We start from the raw sequence: 15,037 nt of genomic DNA, 5'->3' as shown, positions 1-15,037 counted from the left end.
AGTAGAAGGAGGTGGCGATGCAGCGGGAGGGCTAGAACTCCTGCAGCCGGCGGGGGGGCGTTAGCAAATTGTGCTGGCTCAAATTTGGGCCAGTTTGGGCTGGAGCTCCTTAAATTGATTTTGGGAGAATCGTCTGCCAGATTTTTTTTTTTTTTTGAAAGGGGGGGGTTTCTTCCTCCAGTTTAGGGGGGGGCTTCTTCGAAAATGACTGAAGATGTCTGACAAAATGTCCAGTTTCCTCTACATCGGGGACATCGTTTCCCTCTACGCCGAGGGCTCGGTCAACGGCTTCATCAGCACTTTGGGGTAAGGAGCGCGTTAACGGGGTGACTGCGCCGGGAAGGGGGATTATTATGCTCATCCACTGGTGCCCCGGAAGGGACCCTTCAGACGTGCTTTGAGAGCTCTGGACACGCAACTCCCCCCGCACGTCTGGACTAGCCTCCGATGGGAGTTGCCGGGTAACTGAGTTTTAAAAAGTGGCTGGGAACTCCTGGAACCCGTCTGGATCTTACGAATATCTTACGAATCTTGTGCCTTGCTAGAGCCCTTTCTTCCGCTTTGTTTCCTGCAGCCGTCTCGTGGCTTTGTAATGGGAAGAGAAAGAGAGAAAAGATCAAGTTTTTAACGTACAGCAAACGGAGAGGAATGTGGAGAAGGGGGGGGAGGTGCTTAAAAAGAGTGCTTACAAATAGGAAGTGCTTTAAAAGAGCCAGGGGCGTGCAGGCTTTTTGGGGGGGCGGGGCGGGTCTGCTTCTGTCTTCTGACAGTGGCCCGTGGAAGGTTCGGGGCGACCGAGCCCAAGAGAAGCTCGGTTGCCATACCCCAGCGATGTGGGGAAGAGTGGTTTGCTACTCCCACTGAGATCCTCGGCGCTGAAATGTGGCTGCGCATTGGCGCGAGCCGAGCCGCTGCATATTTACTCGGAAGTGAGCCACAGGAAGGGTGCCGCGGGGCACCAGAGGCTGGGAGGACGCACACGCTTCCTTCGGAGGAAGCACCCGGCGAACTCGCCGCCACGAGCTGGTCTTGTGGCACCCTGAAGAATAACAAGTGTGCTGTGGTATAAGTTTATAAGTGAATTTACCAGCGGTTACTTTCTGCATAAAACATTCATAGGGTGGTAGCGGTGATGGGATGGAACTCTGCTACCGAGCTGATGTTTAACTTTTATTTAATGGCATACATGTGCAGGGAGCTGTATAGCATTTAGGTACTGGAGCTCTAAAATAAACATAGCCTCAGACCAATGACAGTGAGATGGGGTTTTATACTCCATGCTCCTGTAATTAAGCATAATACCTACATAGTCTAGAATGCATTTAATGTCAAAATGCCCCTCTTTAGTTTTATGTCCCATTGATATGTGTGCACCCATAGCCCAGAAGAGGTGCACTCAGTGTCATGTGTGAACATTTTCATACATTTCATCTTTGAAGCAAGCCCTCTTCAACAAATCTGTCTGCACAGATTTCCTTTGACCCAAGAAACAGTTTACATAGGGAAGTTCGTCACACCTTGAATGACTTGCATGTGTGAATTAGTGTTAGGAAACTTATCTATCTGGAGCATGTTTGCATGATAGCAGAAATGATTAAAATATCATCCCTTTTCTTAGATTTGGATTTCTAAAAGGAATAATAGAATCTGCCTGCATGGGTATGAACAAAATCACACAAGTCAGTGGAGGAGCAATTTTCAAGGCTTGAGTTGATCTCAGAGATTATCTCCTAGTCCAGGGTCAGACCAGGTTAGTACTTGAATGGGAGACCACCAGGGGAGGTCAGATTTGCTACACAGAGGCAAACCACCTCTGTTTGTGTCTTGCCTTGAAAACCCCAAGCGCTGCTGTAAATTGGCTGCGATTTGACACCATTGAGGATAACACGAAGTACTCTTTTGATCTAAAGCCTTTGTGATAGCAGATTTTTGACGGCTGGTTGTTGGAAAAGACGACCTTGTACAAATTACAATTACTAGGTCAGCATGGTTCGTGTGACAAGGTCAAATAGTGACATGCTGTTGATAAAACATTTCCTTTAAACTATTAAATAGACTTATGTGTGTATACACAGTTACCACTTCCAGCTGCCAGGGTTCAGGGTTGGGCTACACTGGAGCTTCCCACCACACAAGGTTACCTGGAGTCAGTTTGCAGGCTTTACATCACTTCTGTGTCTACATATGAGTGTTCAAAACAGGCTAGGGGTGTGTGCGTAGATGGCATGCTATACAATCAGAAGGCTAGGCAACATACTTAAGTACTTCTTATAATCAAATCAGGACACTTCCAGCAGACACGAAAGTGTTGTGTTTGTCAGAGGATAACTTTTCACTTATTCAAAACACACCCCTTCACTGCGACATGATTAAGGGGCCTTCAGTTTGCCACAACATGAAGACTCAAGGGACCATTCATTAGCTTAATTCTGACAACACTGCAGTGTCCACTAAACTGACCTAAGGCTCTTGGGATGGAGCGGGGGAGGGGATGGTCCTGATCACAACAAGGCAGCATCCAGATTTCACTAGAGGATGTTTACAGCAGGGCCTTGTTAAAAAACAGGCTGCTTATGGCTGCAGTGGTACATATGTGGGACTAAGACCCATTAAATATTAATGTGGGTTATTTTAGAGTAGATGTATATAGGAATGGACGGCTTGGCTGTGTGTGTCTTTAATTTGCAGATGCTGGTTTTTGCAGTGCAATACTGTGCAAAGTTATTCCTGTAACTGGCTTACACTGGAGAAACTCTGTGCAGGATTGTTCTGACAGGATCAGAGATGAAGTGGGGTACAAAGATTTAAATAAATTTAGTAATAGTAAAAACTCTATATTTTAAAACACATGCACATTACCTGTTTGAATTTCACCTGAAGGAATAGCCATAGAGTTTTCCAGTTCCGTACCTTCTTAATTTTGTGCTCATCTTTGTAATGATTAAGCGTTGTTCCATTGTGCTTATTGAATTACATGTTTGTTCTAAGCCTTAAATGGTGATCTTAATGTTTCTTTAAACATTGAAAAGGCACTGCTTTGATAAACTTGGTAATAGTTTTTATCCTCTCAAATGGTCCATAATCAAAGAAGCTTCTTTAGAAAGTAACTTTGCTTAAAGATATTATATACAAATATAGTATGTACAAGTTCCTTGAGCATGGTCTTAGCGATTCGGTACATATATTGTGTATGTTGATCAGGCATCATGTCGCAAATGTAGAGGATGCTCTTGTGTTCTTATATTCTCACACCAAGGATCGTTCTTCTGAGCTCTGTCCATGGTTTGTATGGTGCCAAAGCCCTACTCCGGCCAACTTTTAAAAAACAATTTAGAGTCTACTCTTTCAGTGGATCTGGTTATAGCAACTCAAACAGATGGGGCAGTATGGACGATCGATATAAGCAGTTGTGGAAAGGATGCTGTATACTGACGTTCTGCATCTATGTCCATGCTCCTATACAGATTTGCACACTAGAGTCACGAATGTACCTGTTCCCACGGAGCAGTCTAGATGCTTAGGAGATTCTGTGAGTGCACACAAATGGTACTTTTCAAAGGTATTCCAGTATCTACCTACAGTGATATTCCAGTATCTACCTACAGTGAAATTGGGACATTATTTTATCATACAAAGGAACCATAATATGGTCAGTGCTGAATATGGGCAGTTGGAGGGTATTGGAGCAAATTACGTTATTTATAGCCCGAGTACTCTATGTAGTTAGGTCTGTCTTTCTCTCTGACCAGCAATGGAAAATGTTCTAACAATTTCCTTGATTTTGTATGGATTGTCTGAATGGATTGTCTCATGGATTGTCTGAATCATGGTAGCTGCATCCAATTTGCGGTGTTGGTTTTTTAAAAACGATTTGAAATTCCAGCATATAAAGACTGCAGTCCTGTGTTTAGTTAGGCTGTCTAAATTCCACAGATTTCAGTGGATTTAAGCAGATTGTGTGTAGAATTATGGTCAAACCTATTAAATATATCTCCCTTCTTCCACCCCAAACCAGATCTGACTTCCAGAGTATATCAAAACTGCTCATTAGTATCATATACCAGTTTAACTTGTGTCTCCCAGAGAATTGTCATGGCAAAACAGGTTGTGGTATTCTAATAGTGTGGGCTGCAGCGTTTTGTTTGTGTGTGTTTTTAGTGGTTTTTATTTCTTGTAGTCTGTCATGATTTTATTGTGTGTTTTTGGTGTTCTGATCCATCTAAGGAACTTGTGTGACTGGAGAAAGTAGAACTGAAATATTGTAATAAATAATTAATAAACATTAACAATTAATTTAATAATAATAATCATAATCCTGTGTTTATATTATGCTGGCTGGGCAAGGACAGGATTGCCACTAGCACTGTCATCCTGTGCAGAATTACTCCCTAAAGCCAGAATGGCTTAGCAGTTAGAACAGGAGTCCCCAACCTTTTTGAGCCTGTGGACACCTTTGGAAGCTTGACGTAGTATGATGGGCTGCCACACAAGGCAGAGCCAGCCATACAATGGTTGCTGCAGTTTACCTTCAGTCATACAGTTCTGAGCCCCGAATCGCAGTGCTCTCTGAGGAACGTGCAGGGAAAGGCAGTCCCTCAGGTATGTAGGCCCCTGACCATAAAGGGCTTTAAAGGTTAAAACCAGTTCCTTGAAATGAATCTGGTATGCTATGTCTTTAGCACAGGCTGGATGTGCTCCCGTATAGAATCTGGTATGCAAATGTCTTTAGCACAGGCTGGATGTGCTCCCGTATAGAGAGTCCCATCAAAAGCCTGGCTGCAGCATTTTGCACCAGCTGCAGCTTCTGGATTTGAGACAAGGGCAGCCCCATGTAGAGAGCACTACAGTAGTCCAGTCTTGTGGTGACCATGGTATGGATCACTGTTGCCAAGTCAGTGTGTTCGAGGAAGGGAACCAACTGCCTGATCTGCCGAAGATGGTAGAAGGTTGATTTGACAGTGGCTGCTACCTGGGCCTCCATAGTTAAGGTGGCATCCAGTAGCACTCCCAGACTCCTAACCTCTGGCGCTGGGACTAGTGGTACCCCATTGAAGGTTGGGAGTGGGATCCCTACTCTTGGACTGCCCCGACTCAGGCACAGGGCCTCCATCTTCGTCAGATTCAGTTTCATTTGGCTAAGCCTAAGCCACCCAGACACAACTTGTAACGCCCGGTCCAGATCTTCCGGTTTGGAGTCAGACTGGCCATCCAACAACAGATAGAGCTGGGTATCATCCACATACTGGTGACATCCCAGCCCATGCCTCCAGGCAATCGGGGCAAGGGGTGCATGAAGATATTTAAGGGCATCAGGGACAGCACTGCTCCTTGAGGCACTCCACAGTCCAGTGGGTGCCTTTGGGATAGCTGTTCCCCCAGTGCTATCCTTTGTCCCCGACCTTGGAGAAAGGAGACAAGCCATTGCAAGGCTAGCCCCTGAATTCCATTGTTGGTGAGGTGGTAGGTCAGTAGCTGATGGTCAACCATGTCAAACGCTGCTGACAGGTCCAACAACAACAGCACCGCCATCCTGCCTTGATCCAGATGCCTCCGGAGGTCCCATCTTCATCCTGTAGCCTGGGCAAAATGGACTGGAAGGAATCTAAAATGGAAGCGTCGTCCAAAAAGTCCTGTAACTGAATTGCCACTGCCCTCTCTATTATCTTGCCCAAATAGGACAAGTTGGGGGAGGCGGGATTCAGTGTGATGGGAACAGTTGCACTGGGAAGAGCTCCCGGGTGCTGGCTGGATCGCTGGCTCCTTTAGGAGGGTTCAGGGGATCCTGAACTCAAATGAGCTTCCCGTAGAGAAGGTCATTGCAAGGGGCTTAATTTGGACCCACCCACAAGCGGCAGCAAGCAGGCACAGGGTCCGAATTTGCACCGACACAGGAGCCGGATGAGAGCACCCATGTCAGACATGACTGTCTGGCAGGAGGAGACAACCTGGAACCTCATCCATACCATCGATGAAGCACAACACCATGAGTACATTGTAAAGCAACATCAGAGAGTCTACCATCTGTTGTGAAGCCCCTTAAAGTTTTAAAAGACATTGGAATGAAGGGGTGAAGAATTCACTTCCTCCCCCCCTCCTTCCTTTCCAGCAGCTATGAAAATAATTCAAAGCAACTTCTCAAATAGCCTCTTGGGCAAAGAAAATAAAGAGAAAGATCTTGTCTAAAACTGCATTTTGTGGAATATAAAATTGGAGAAAAAGTAGTTGAATTTGACTCTGAATCTTAGTGAACAGAAACGGAATCCCCCCCCCTTTCCTTGTCTGGAAATAAAAAGAAAGCAGCTGGAACAACATGAAGACATTCTAAAGCATTAAACCAAAACTGCTGAAATAAGGACTAAAGTTGATTATACTTTAAAATAAATAAGGGGAAAGAGAAAATTGGACCTTACTCTGATTTTTCCTTTATTACATCCCCATAACAATTTTATGTTTTCCTTTACGGAAACTACAAATCTCCATTTTGTTCTGACCACGATATCTTGAAATGTAAATAATAGATAACATTCCTGACTTATGTTTATATTGTCTTTGTGTTTAATATGACCATAGCAATTGTTGATATATGCTTATTAGATGTGGTGCCATTGTAAAACTTTGTTGGAAAATATTTCTAGAGATTCTTTGGTTTTAACACGTTATTGAAAAAATAGATGGCACAGATAGACCTCAAACGGTGCCAGAGGCTTTATTCTCAGATACAATGGAACTTATAAGCATTGAATTATTACAGGTTTCCCTCTTTGATCAAGTGATGAGCTTACTGGATTGAAGAAATGCTGTTGATGTTGTTCACCTGGATTTCAGTAAAGCTTTTGACAGGGTTCCACATGAGGTGCTGATGGATAAACTAGAGGACTGTGGAGTGAACTCTAGGATAGTTAGGTGGATAGGGAACTGGTTGAGGAACCACACTCAAAGAGTAGTTGTAAATGGAATTTCATCTGAATGGAGGGAGGTGTCCAGTGGGGTACCACAGGGCTCGATTCTGGGCCCAGTACTTTTCAATATTTTTATAAATGATCTGGATGAGGGTGTGGAGGAGTTACTCATTAAATTTGCAGATGACACCAAATTGGGACAAGCAGCAAATACACCAGAAGATAGCAATAGAATTCAATGAGATCTGAACACGCTGGAAAAGTGGGTGGATGTGAACAAGATGCGATTTAACAAGGATAAGTGCCGAGTTCTACATCTGGGTAACTTTCTTTGACAAGACTTTATTGGCATATGTATATACATACAGTAGGAGATCAGATTAAATATAGATTGGGAAATACAAATCCATATAGGGTAAAATTGAAGCTACGGCACAGAAAAATATATCTGGGTAGCAAGAATGAGAAACACACATACTGGATGGGGGGATATGCTTCTGTGTAGCAGTATGTGTGAGCAAGATCTTGGGGTACAGGTGGACTGAAAGTTAAATATGAGCAGCCAGTGTTATGCGGCAACAAAAAAGGCTAATGTGATCTTGGGGTGTATCAACAGAGGCATAACATCCAAATTGCAAGATGTGATAGTCTTGCTGTATACTCCATTGGTCAGGCTGCACCTGGAGTATTGTGTGCAGTTTTGGAGGCCTCACTTCAAAAAGGATGTGGACATAATGGAGCGGGTGCAGAGGAGAGCGATGAAAATGATCAGGGGCCTGGGGACCAAGCCGTACGAGGAAAGGCTGGGGGGACTTGGGAATGTTCAGTCTGGAGAAGAGGAGTCTGAGGGGGGACATGATTGCTCTCTTTAGGTATTTGAAGGGCTATCACTTAGGGGAGGGCAGGCAGCTGTTCTGGTTGGCGGCAGAGTATAGGACTCGCGATAATGGGTTTAAATTAAGGGTGGGAAGGTACCGGCTGGATCTTAGGAATAACATTTTGACAGTAAGAGTTGTGCAACAGTGGAATCAGCTGCCTAGGGAGATGGTGAGCGCCCCCTCACTGGCAGTCTTTAAACAGCGGCTGGATAAACACTTGTCGGGGATTCTCTAGGCTAATTCTGCATTGAGCAGGGGGTTGGACTAGGTGGCCTATATGGCCCCTTCCAGATCTGTGATTCTAAAGGCCCCACTTGGTACCACCCACTTTCTAAAAATACTTGGTGGGCACCAGGAAAGGTGACAGCGGGCACCATGGTGCCCCTGTCACCACGTTGGGGACCCCTGAGTTAGAACATTTATTAATTTGATTTATATACCAACCTCCCCACAAACGGGCTCAGGGCGGTTTACATCAATACTATTAAATAATTGTTTAACAACAGATTAAAACAACATAAACCCATAAATCATCATAATCATAAAACACCAGATTAGGATCTAGAAGATCCAGGTTCTACTTCCCACTGTGCCATGGAAGCTTGCTGAGTGACCTTGGGCTAGTCATACACTCTAAGCCTCGTCTCACCTCACAGCATTGATGTGAGGAAAATGGAGAAGAGGAGAATGTTGTAAGTCACTTTGTGTGCCCACTGAAGAGAAAAGTGGGGTGTAAATGAATAAATGTTGATGGATGATGATGACTTGTGAGCCCTCTGACTTTACTAGATTTAGAAGGGTGTAACTCCCATCTCTAGTTCCAGCTCCTGCCAACCTAGCAGTTCGAAAGCAAGAAATTGCAAGTAGATAAATAGGTGCCACTTCGGTGGGAAGGTAGCAGCGTTCCGTGCGCCTTGGTGTTTAGTCATGCCGGCCACATGACCACGGAAACGTCTTCGGACAGCGCTGGCTCTTCGGCTTTGAAACGGGGATGAGCACCACAACCCTAGAGTCGGATTTGACTGGCTTTCGAGCAAGGGAACCTTTACCTTTACTTTAACTCTGCTTGGGACTGTGCTGTAATTTTTATGTGAGTATAACTTGGAGCTATTATGGCCTAGTAGTGGTCTCACCATAAGTACATAACGGGCCAAAGTGCAAAGTAACAGGGGAGTGGCCAGTTTAGTCCAGATCCTTTGCTTCACTTATGGTTGTTCCTGCATGCTTTTTGGCATACAATTATGCCTGCAAAATAGATAATGTTCCCCTAGAGTGCCCATGAGGTCATGAAAATATCCAAGAGTCAGATCAGCACGTACTAGGAGTTGGTTTCCCCCATGCTGGTGTTCTGCTCTGCTTCTTGTAATGCCCATTCTTCTTCTTCCATGTGTTCTCCCCTTTCTTGTCTTCCTGCAAAATGCTTGTTCCCATCGCACTTCAATACAAACATGTTTGGCAGAGTGTTTTGAAAAGAAGCTGTGTGGATGGAAGTACTGGTGTCACAGACTCTCTTAGGAAGCCTGTGGGTTCATTATTTGATACGTTTAATATGTGTCTGTGCTCAAGCTGCATTCTTTATAGTGTGTGTACATGAGGTGGTTTCCAGAATAAAATCGGATAAAAAAACAAAGCCGTGACAGAACAGTTTAATAATAAAAACGTATTAAAACTACCATTGCTGGGAAAGAGGCTTGTAATCTATTGGAATTCCAGCTTATCCCCACAGTTGTCAATGGGTGGTATAGACAGTGCCGGATATGGATCAGGGAACACCAGCGGGTAATTCCTAGAGGAGGGAGAGCAGAGCAAAGTGTGGAGGAAACAGAAAACTACGGAAAGAAATAAGGCTCAGCACTGCTGATTTGGCTGACTTCTTTAAAGCCAGCACTCAAATCTTCTCTCTTGTGGGGCTCAAAAAGTATTTACTCAATTAAATCCTGCATAAATTCTTCTCCTTCTTCTGTAATGATGTTAGAGTTGACTTTCAGGGTTTCGAACTCTTTTTGGTGGCTCTGTGCCTCTGCCTTTTACTGTAGTCAGATGTATACTAATTAATGGTATTTTTCTTGGTATAAATGAAGATAAAGCGATGGAAAATGCAGTTTCTGCATTCCAAACTGAAGCTTTAAAAAGTTGATACCGGTAGGCATTTTATCAGAGGCATCATTTCACATAAGAATGGTAATGGCCATTGATTGTGACATATAAGGGCATTTTTATGGAGATGATGACCTATGGGCTACAGTATGTTGGGAAATGTTAGCAAGTGTAAGGAAAGAGTTCTGTAGAATGTAACTAGGCTTGCTCTCCTTCTCCTTCATATGGGTTTTCAAATGTACCACCTGTTTAAATGGCTCTCTCCAAAACATTTGAGCTGCTAGTCAGAGGTCTCCATCTCTTAGTATTTCAAAGAGAGAGGAATGACTGAAGCAAAATATAATTGGAATTGACATTTGGAATGACTGTATAAAATGAACAGGCTGACAAAGCTTAGAACTAAAGCGAGAAATCCCATTAGCACTATTGTTCAGAATGGAGAGCTGAACACGAAAGAGTGGTTGAGTAAGGCAGCCACTAAAAAGCAAGGAATGAAAGTAAGTTCCTTAGGAACTATATGTCCCATTTTATTTGTTATTGTTTTTGCACCACAGTGCAGCAGAGAGTCCTGTCGTGCACCACTGATAGGAGTTGATCATTACCCATGATGGTGTATGGCTTAAAGGGCAGATGAACAATAATGTTGTATTGGTTTGAGCTGAGAAGGCCGGGGTTCAAATGGCAGCAATGCCACAGCATCCACTTGGTGGCTCAGAGCAGGTCAGATTAGAGAGTGCTGAATTGCAACTGATAATGAAGGTCAAGACAATACATTCTCCTGGACTGAATTGAGACCTAGGTTTCTTTTCTGATTACCAATGATGGCAATAGACCATGTCCTGGATGGTCCCAGTATCAGGGGCAAAGTCCAGAGGTGCAATTGTGAGACATAATTCTGGAATGCAGGTAATCTGGCACCTTTTGAAATGGTGAGACTAAGGCATTGTCCTTTCACAATGACAACTACATGTTGGCTGTATCTGAGCTTGATGGGTGAAGGAGTCAGAGTGATAGTCCTTTTTTTATGGGCCCCCTGTAGGGGATTTTTTATTTGTTTTTTCTAAAAACTACAACAAAATTAGGGAGGCAATCAACACACTATAGGAGAAAGAAAAGAAAACCCACTAAAAACCCAAGAGTTGGAGGTCACATACAGCTTGTGAAAAACTTGTGTAACAATAGTAAAAAGTTTTCTTTAACATTGAGAGTGATCAATCATCATCATCTCTTGTAAAAACATCCCAACAAATCTGACTATATGAAGGAGTATCGCTATTTAATTTTAGAGAACAGTGGCATCTCATTTAACCATTATTTTTCCCTCCACCATTAAAAGCAAATTAACAATAAGTCTCCTTCAGTAGATTACACAATCTCGTTTTCTCTTCCATTGCTGTTTTCCTCTTTCTTCTTCCCTGTGGCACCCTCTTGCTATATCAGGAACTGGCCATCTCAAAACAAAGTCCCTTCTCCTTTTCCCAGGACTGTTCCACTTAAATTCTTGCCTTCAATCATAGGGGTCATTCCAATTTGCTTTTCACTGCCCGGCTTGAAGAGAGTCTCGTCACCTTATTGCCCAGCAGACTTAATCAGGATATAACCATAGAGGATACTCCTTCGCTTTAAGCCTCGCTTATGGTCTGCATACAGGCCATTCGAATTGCAAATGCCCATTTGACTCTCCTCTTCAATCCTGGAAGCCCCTATGATCATTGGCTAGACGCTTCTCCAATATTCACACAGTCCTTTTAAAAGCAACAGCTGACATGTAGCACAGTTCTTGCATAGTACCTCATTTATACCAACAGGAGACAAAGGCTTAAGACACAGTTTGCAAGAGTCTATGATTATTTCTGGTCACATGGTTAGCCAGCGGCTCTTCCACTTTCTGAAGAAAGCTTGGATATCGCTTGTTGCTCTTACTATGTTGTCCGTCGCCATTTTTAGGGATGTTTAGTTTTACAAAATTTGCCAAAGTCCCAAAAACTTGCCTCAATGCTTAACTGCCTCCTGGAATCTCTCCGTACAGTCCATGTCTGGGCTTGTTGGCCTTGTACACAGAGAGAGCTAGACTTGCCCTATGCCAGCTTTGGCCCTAACCTGTCTGGGATACTGTCCTTCACATTGCAAGAGGAGGCTTTTGCTAACACAGGTGCCCACACAAAGTCTAGAGTTCAGTCCTAGAAGTCCACAAGCCAAAAGTGCACAAACCAGAGAGTCATTATCAGAAGGGGTGAAGCAGAGAGCATAGTCAGGAGGTCCAAGGGTCATCCACAAGCCAGAGAATCACAAAACTAAAGTCAAAGTCCCAAGCTGGTCCAAGGTCGCACAAAGAAAGCAGATCAAGCAGTGTGGTCACAGAATCCAGCAAAATTACTTCCACAAAATGCAGGTTCCCAGCCCTGGGTTTTATAGGCAGTTCCTAACAAGCCCTTGTTTGCAGCCAGCTACTTGGGAGTACTACTGCAACCAGGGCCGGCTCACCCGCTAAGCAAACTAGGGATTTGCCTAGAGTGCGGGCTGGCCCTTAGGGCGCCAAGCTGCTCTCCTGCAGGGCTCTGGTGCTGAACTGTGCCTCCCCCCCCTCCGTGCCCTCCCTGCCACCACCACTGGGACCACCACCCATGGCGGTGGCTCTCCTGCAGGGCGGTGGTGGCAGAGGAGGAGGGCCTGGGAGCTGCGCTCTCCCTCTGGATGTTGTCTCGCCGCTCGGCCCCCCGGCTCTGGCCGATGTCGGCTCGGGCTCGCCCTGTCATCGGCGCCTCCTCCTCCCCTCACCACCCTGCGCCTTCTTGCTTGCAGCTCCCTTCTAAGCTTCTGTCTCCAGCACTTGAAGGGTGTAGGTTAGCCTGGTGGACTGGTCTTAATCACTTGAGTCTCACCTGCTGCATCAGAACTGGGGGTGGCTCTGCATCAGCAGTTGGTGGAGAGTCTTGGTCAGCCTGCAGCTCATCAGCCTGTTTTCTGGCTTCTGCTGACTCAGAACCATCCATGTACGGCTTCCCTTCTCCTGAAGATTCCTTTTCCCCTGAGGAGTCCTCCTCCTCTGATGACTTTATGTCTGAGATAGGGGCTGTGACGGATTCCTAAAAGGGAACACCTGGAGAAGGGCGTTGTGCAGACATAGGGCGGTGTGGAGAAATGGAATGTTCAGGAGGTTGATGGACAGAAAACGGACAGGGGGGGGGGACGAATGGGACGGAGAGTGAGGGAGGAGGTGAAGAGCGGTTGGTTAACAGCCATAGGGAACTGACACATTTTGGGAAGAATCCCAGAGGGCGGTTTAATTGTTGGAACATATGGAACGTGTATCTGATTAAGGTTGTGCTGGAGGAAAATGCGAGGTGTCACAGTAAAGCCGTTTCATTCTGTTAAACAACGGAGTCCGGTCACTAATTTACGCCAGTTTTGAAAGCCTTGGAGTGAACCAGGAGAGTTTTATAACGAAGAACGGAGCCAGTGGGTAAGTGGTCCCCGCTACTACCCGAAGCTAGCAGTGTCCCTCGTAAGGGAAACCCAGAGTGGTGCCCTCAGGATGGTGGCCTGTAAGAGCCCGTAACAGGGCAACAGGGGATGAAGGCGTAGTAGAGAAAGACATGACACATAATCAACAGCCCCATTTGCTGAAACGCAGACCACCTAAGAGTCCACGTAACATAAGTGAAAACAGTGACTCAGAGGCTGAAGGTGGTGACTTGGGCTTCTGCACTGTAAGGAGTGATACTCAAGGAGATTTGTCATACCTTGCTTAAGCCAAGGGGTGTGTGTGTGTGTGTGTGTGTGTGTGTGTGTGTGTGTGTAGGGGCTTTAAGAAAGGAGGCCCTGAGCCTTGAACTTGCCGTTATTTCTGACGTCCAGGTTACACCTGCAAATGCTGTATTGTCACAAGAGCACGTATTTCTCAGACGTACCAGTTTCATACCTCCATATGCAGGATGTTGAACTAAGATCAGCATTGGAACAAAATGCAGCCTCTTTGCTTAATTGCGTTGTCAGAAGGCTGCCTTCCAGCCTGCAGTTGAAAAGTTACCCGTGATTTCAGTGTTCTGAGGAGAATGATTTAATATTTGCTCTTAAAAGGACTTCAACCACCTGCAAGATTTTCGGCTCTAATAGAAAGGCTTTCAAGCAGAGTGTGCATTTGTCCTGTTTATTTTATGTTGCCAAAAGTTAATTGTTCCATAAACAAAGCTTAGGGGAGGCACTTCTATAAATAAGATATAAACACCACCTCTTGGGCTGGATAAATCTGTCATGCATTTAATTTTTGCTTCTCAGGGTGTGGCCACACCAGCACTTCCATCATATTTAAATGATTTCAGTTTTGTTACTTGCTACCCCAGTGCAAACAATTTCTGCATTTCTTACATACTTGTGCTTTCTCCTCCCAGAATTATGGGTTTGTCCACTTGCAGACACTGACTCTTTTCAAGCCTCCCTCAAAAAAAAAAAAAAAAAGAAAAAGGGAGGAGGGTTTTTTTTTTGCTATAAGTGTTTGGTTAAAAGGGAGGTAGGTTTTTTTTTTGCTATAAGTGTTTGGTCGATAAGTGTTCCCGCAGATGTACGGCTGCTGCCTTTTAGCTCTAGTATGCTTGGTGGCAATCTTGAGTTTGTTGTGCATAATGTCTAAAAGTGCCCTCAACCTTTTTTGGACTTGTGGGCATCTTTGGAATTCTGACATGGCCATCACGGGAGATGGAGCCACCCACACAGACATGGCAAGAGGAGTGATTAAAAAAACCCATCATGGGAGTGAGGAGTGAGAGAGAATAAAACCAACACTGTAGTGGCAGCTGCCCCCAATTTTTTTTAAAAAAAAAATCTGTGTAGCCAGTTAGAAGTCTTGGCCCACCCACTTTCCAAGCACACTAAGTGGTTTCCAGGATAGGTGTTGGCTGGCACTGTATTGGGGGGGGGGCTTGTCCAGAGACTCAAGGCCCTTTTACATATTACATAACAACACACGTAGCTATCCTTTGTGCACAGCCTATGCCTAATATTTACTCTCTGTTAATCAAGAGAAAGTTCAATCCAGATGCCCATGGATTATCTTTAAACACATCCATGTTTTGCCAATGGAGACAGGGTTATTTGACTACCTGTTTTCCACTTGTTTGGCAACTGAAGACGGAAGAGATTGGTTTTTAGTTGGGCCCAACACCG

General features: G+C 44.7%; 1 protein-coding gene across 1 annotated transcript in view; it reads left to right on the top strand.

Annotated features, from left to right (window-relative positions):
• The first annotated feature begins 214 nt into the window (after positions 1-214).
• The window catches only part of ITPR2 (inositol 1,4,5-trisphosphate receptor, type 2), a 326,434-nt gene continuing 311,611 nt past the window's right edge, over positions 215-15,037 (top strand). Inside the window, exon 1 of the mRNA XM_015429433.1 lies at positions 215-306. Coding sequence (XP_015284919.1) covers positions 215-306 — 92 coding nt within the window. The remainder of the gene's footprint in view (positions 307-15,037) is intronic.

The sequence above is a fragment of the Gekko japonicus genome, unplaced genomic scaffold, assembly GCF_001447785.1.
Source record: "Gekko japonicus isolate JY-2015 unplaced genomic scaffold, Gekko_japonicus_V1.1 scaffold169, whole genome shotgun sequence".
Taxonomy (NCBI): domain Eukaryota; kingdom Metazoa; phylum Chordata; class Lepidosauria; order Squamata; family Gekkonidae; genus Gekko; species Gekko japonicus.
Note: the sequence above shows the minus strand (reverse complement) of the source record. Positions and strands in the feature narration are given on the sequence as shown.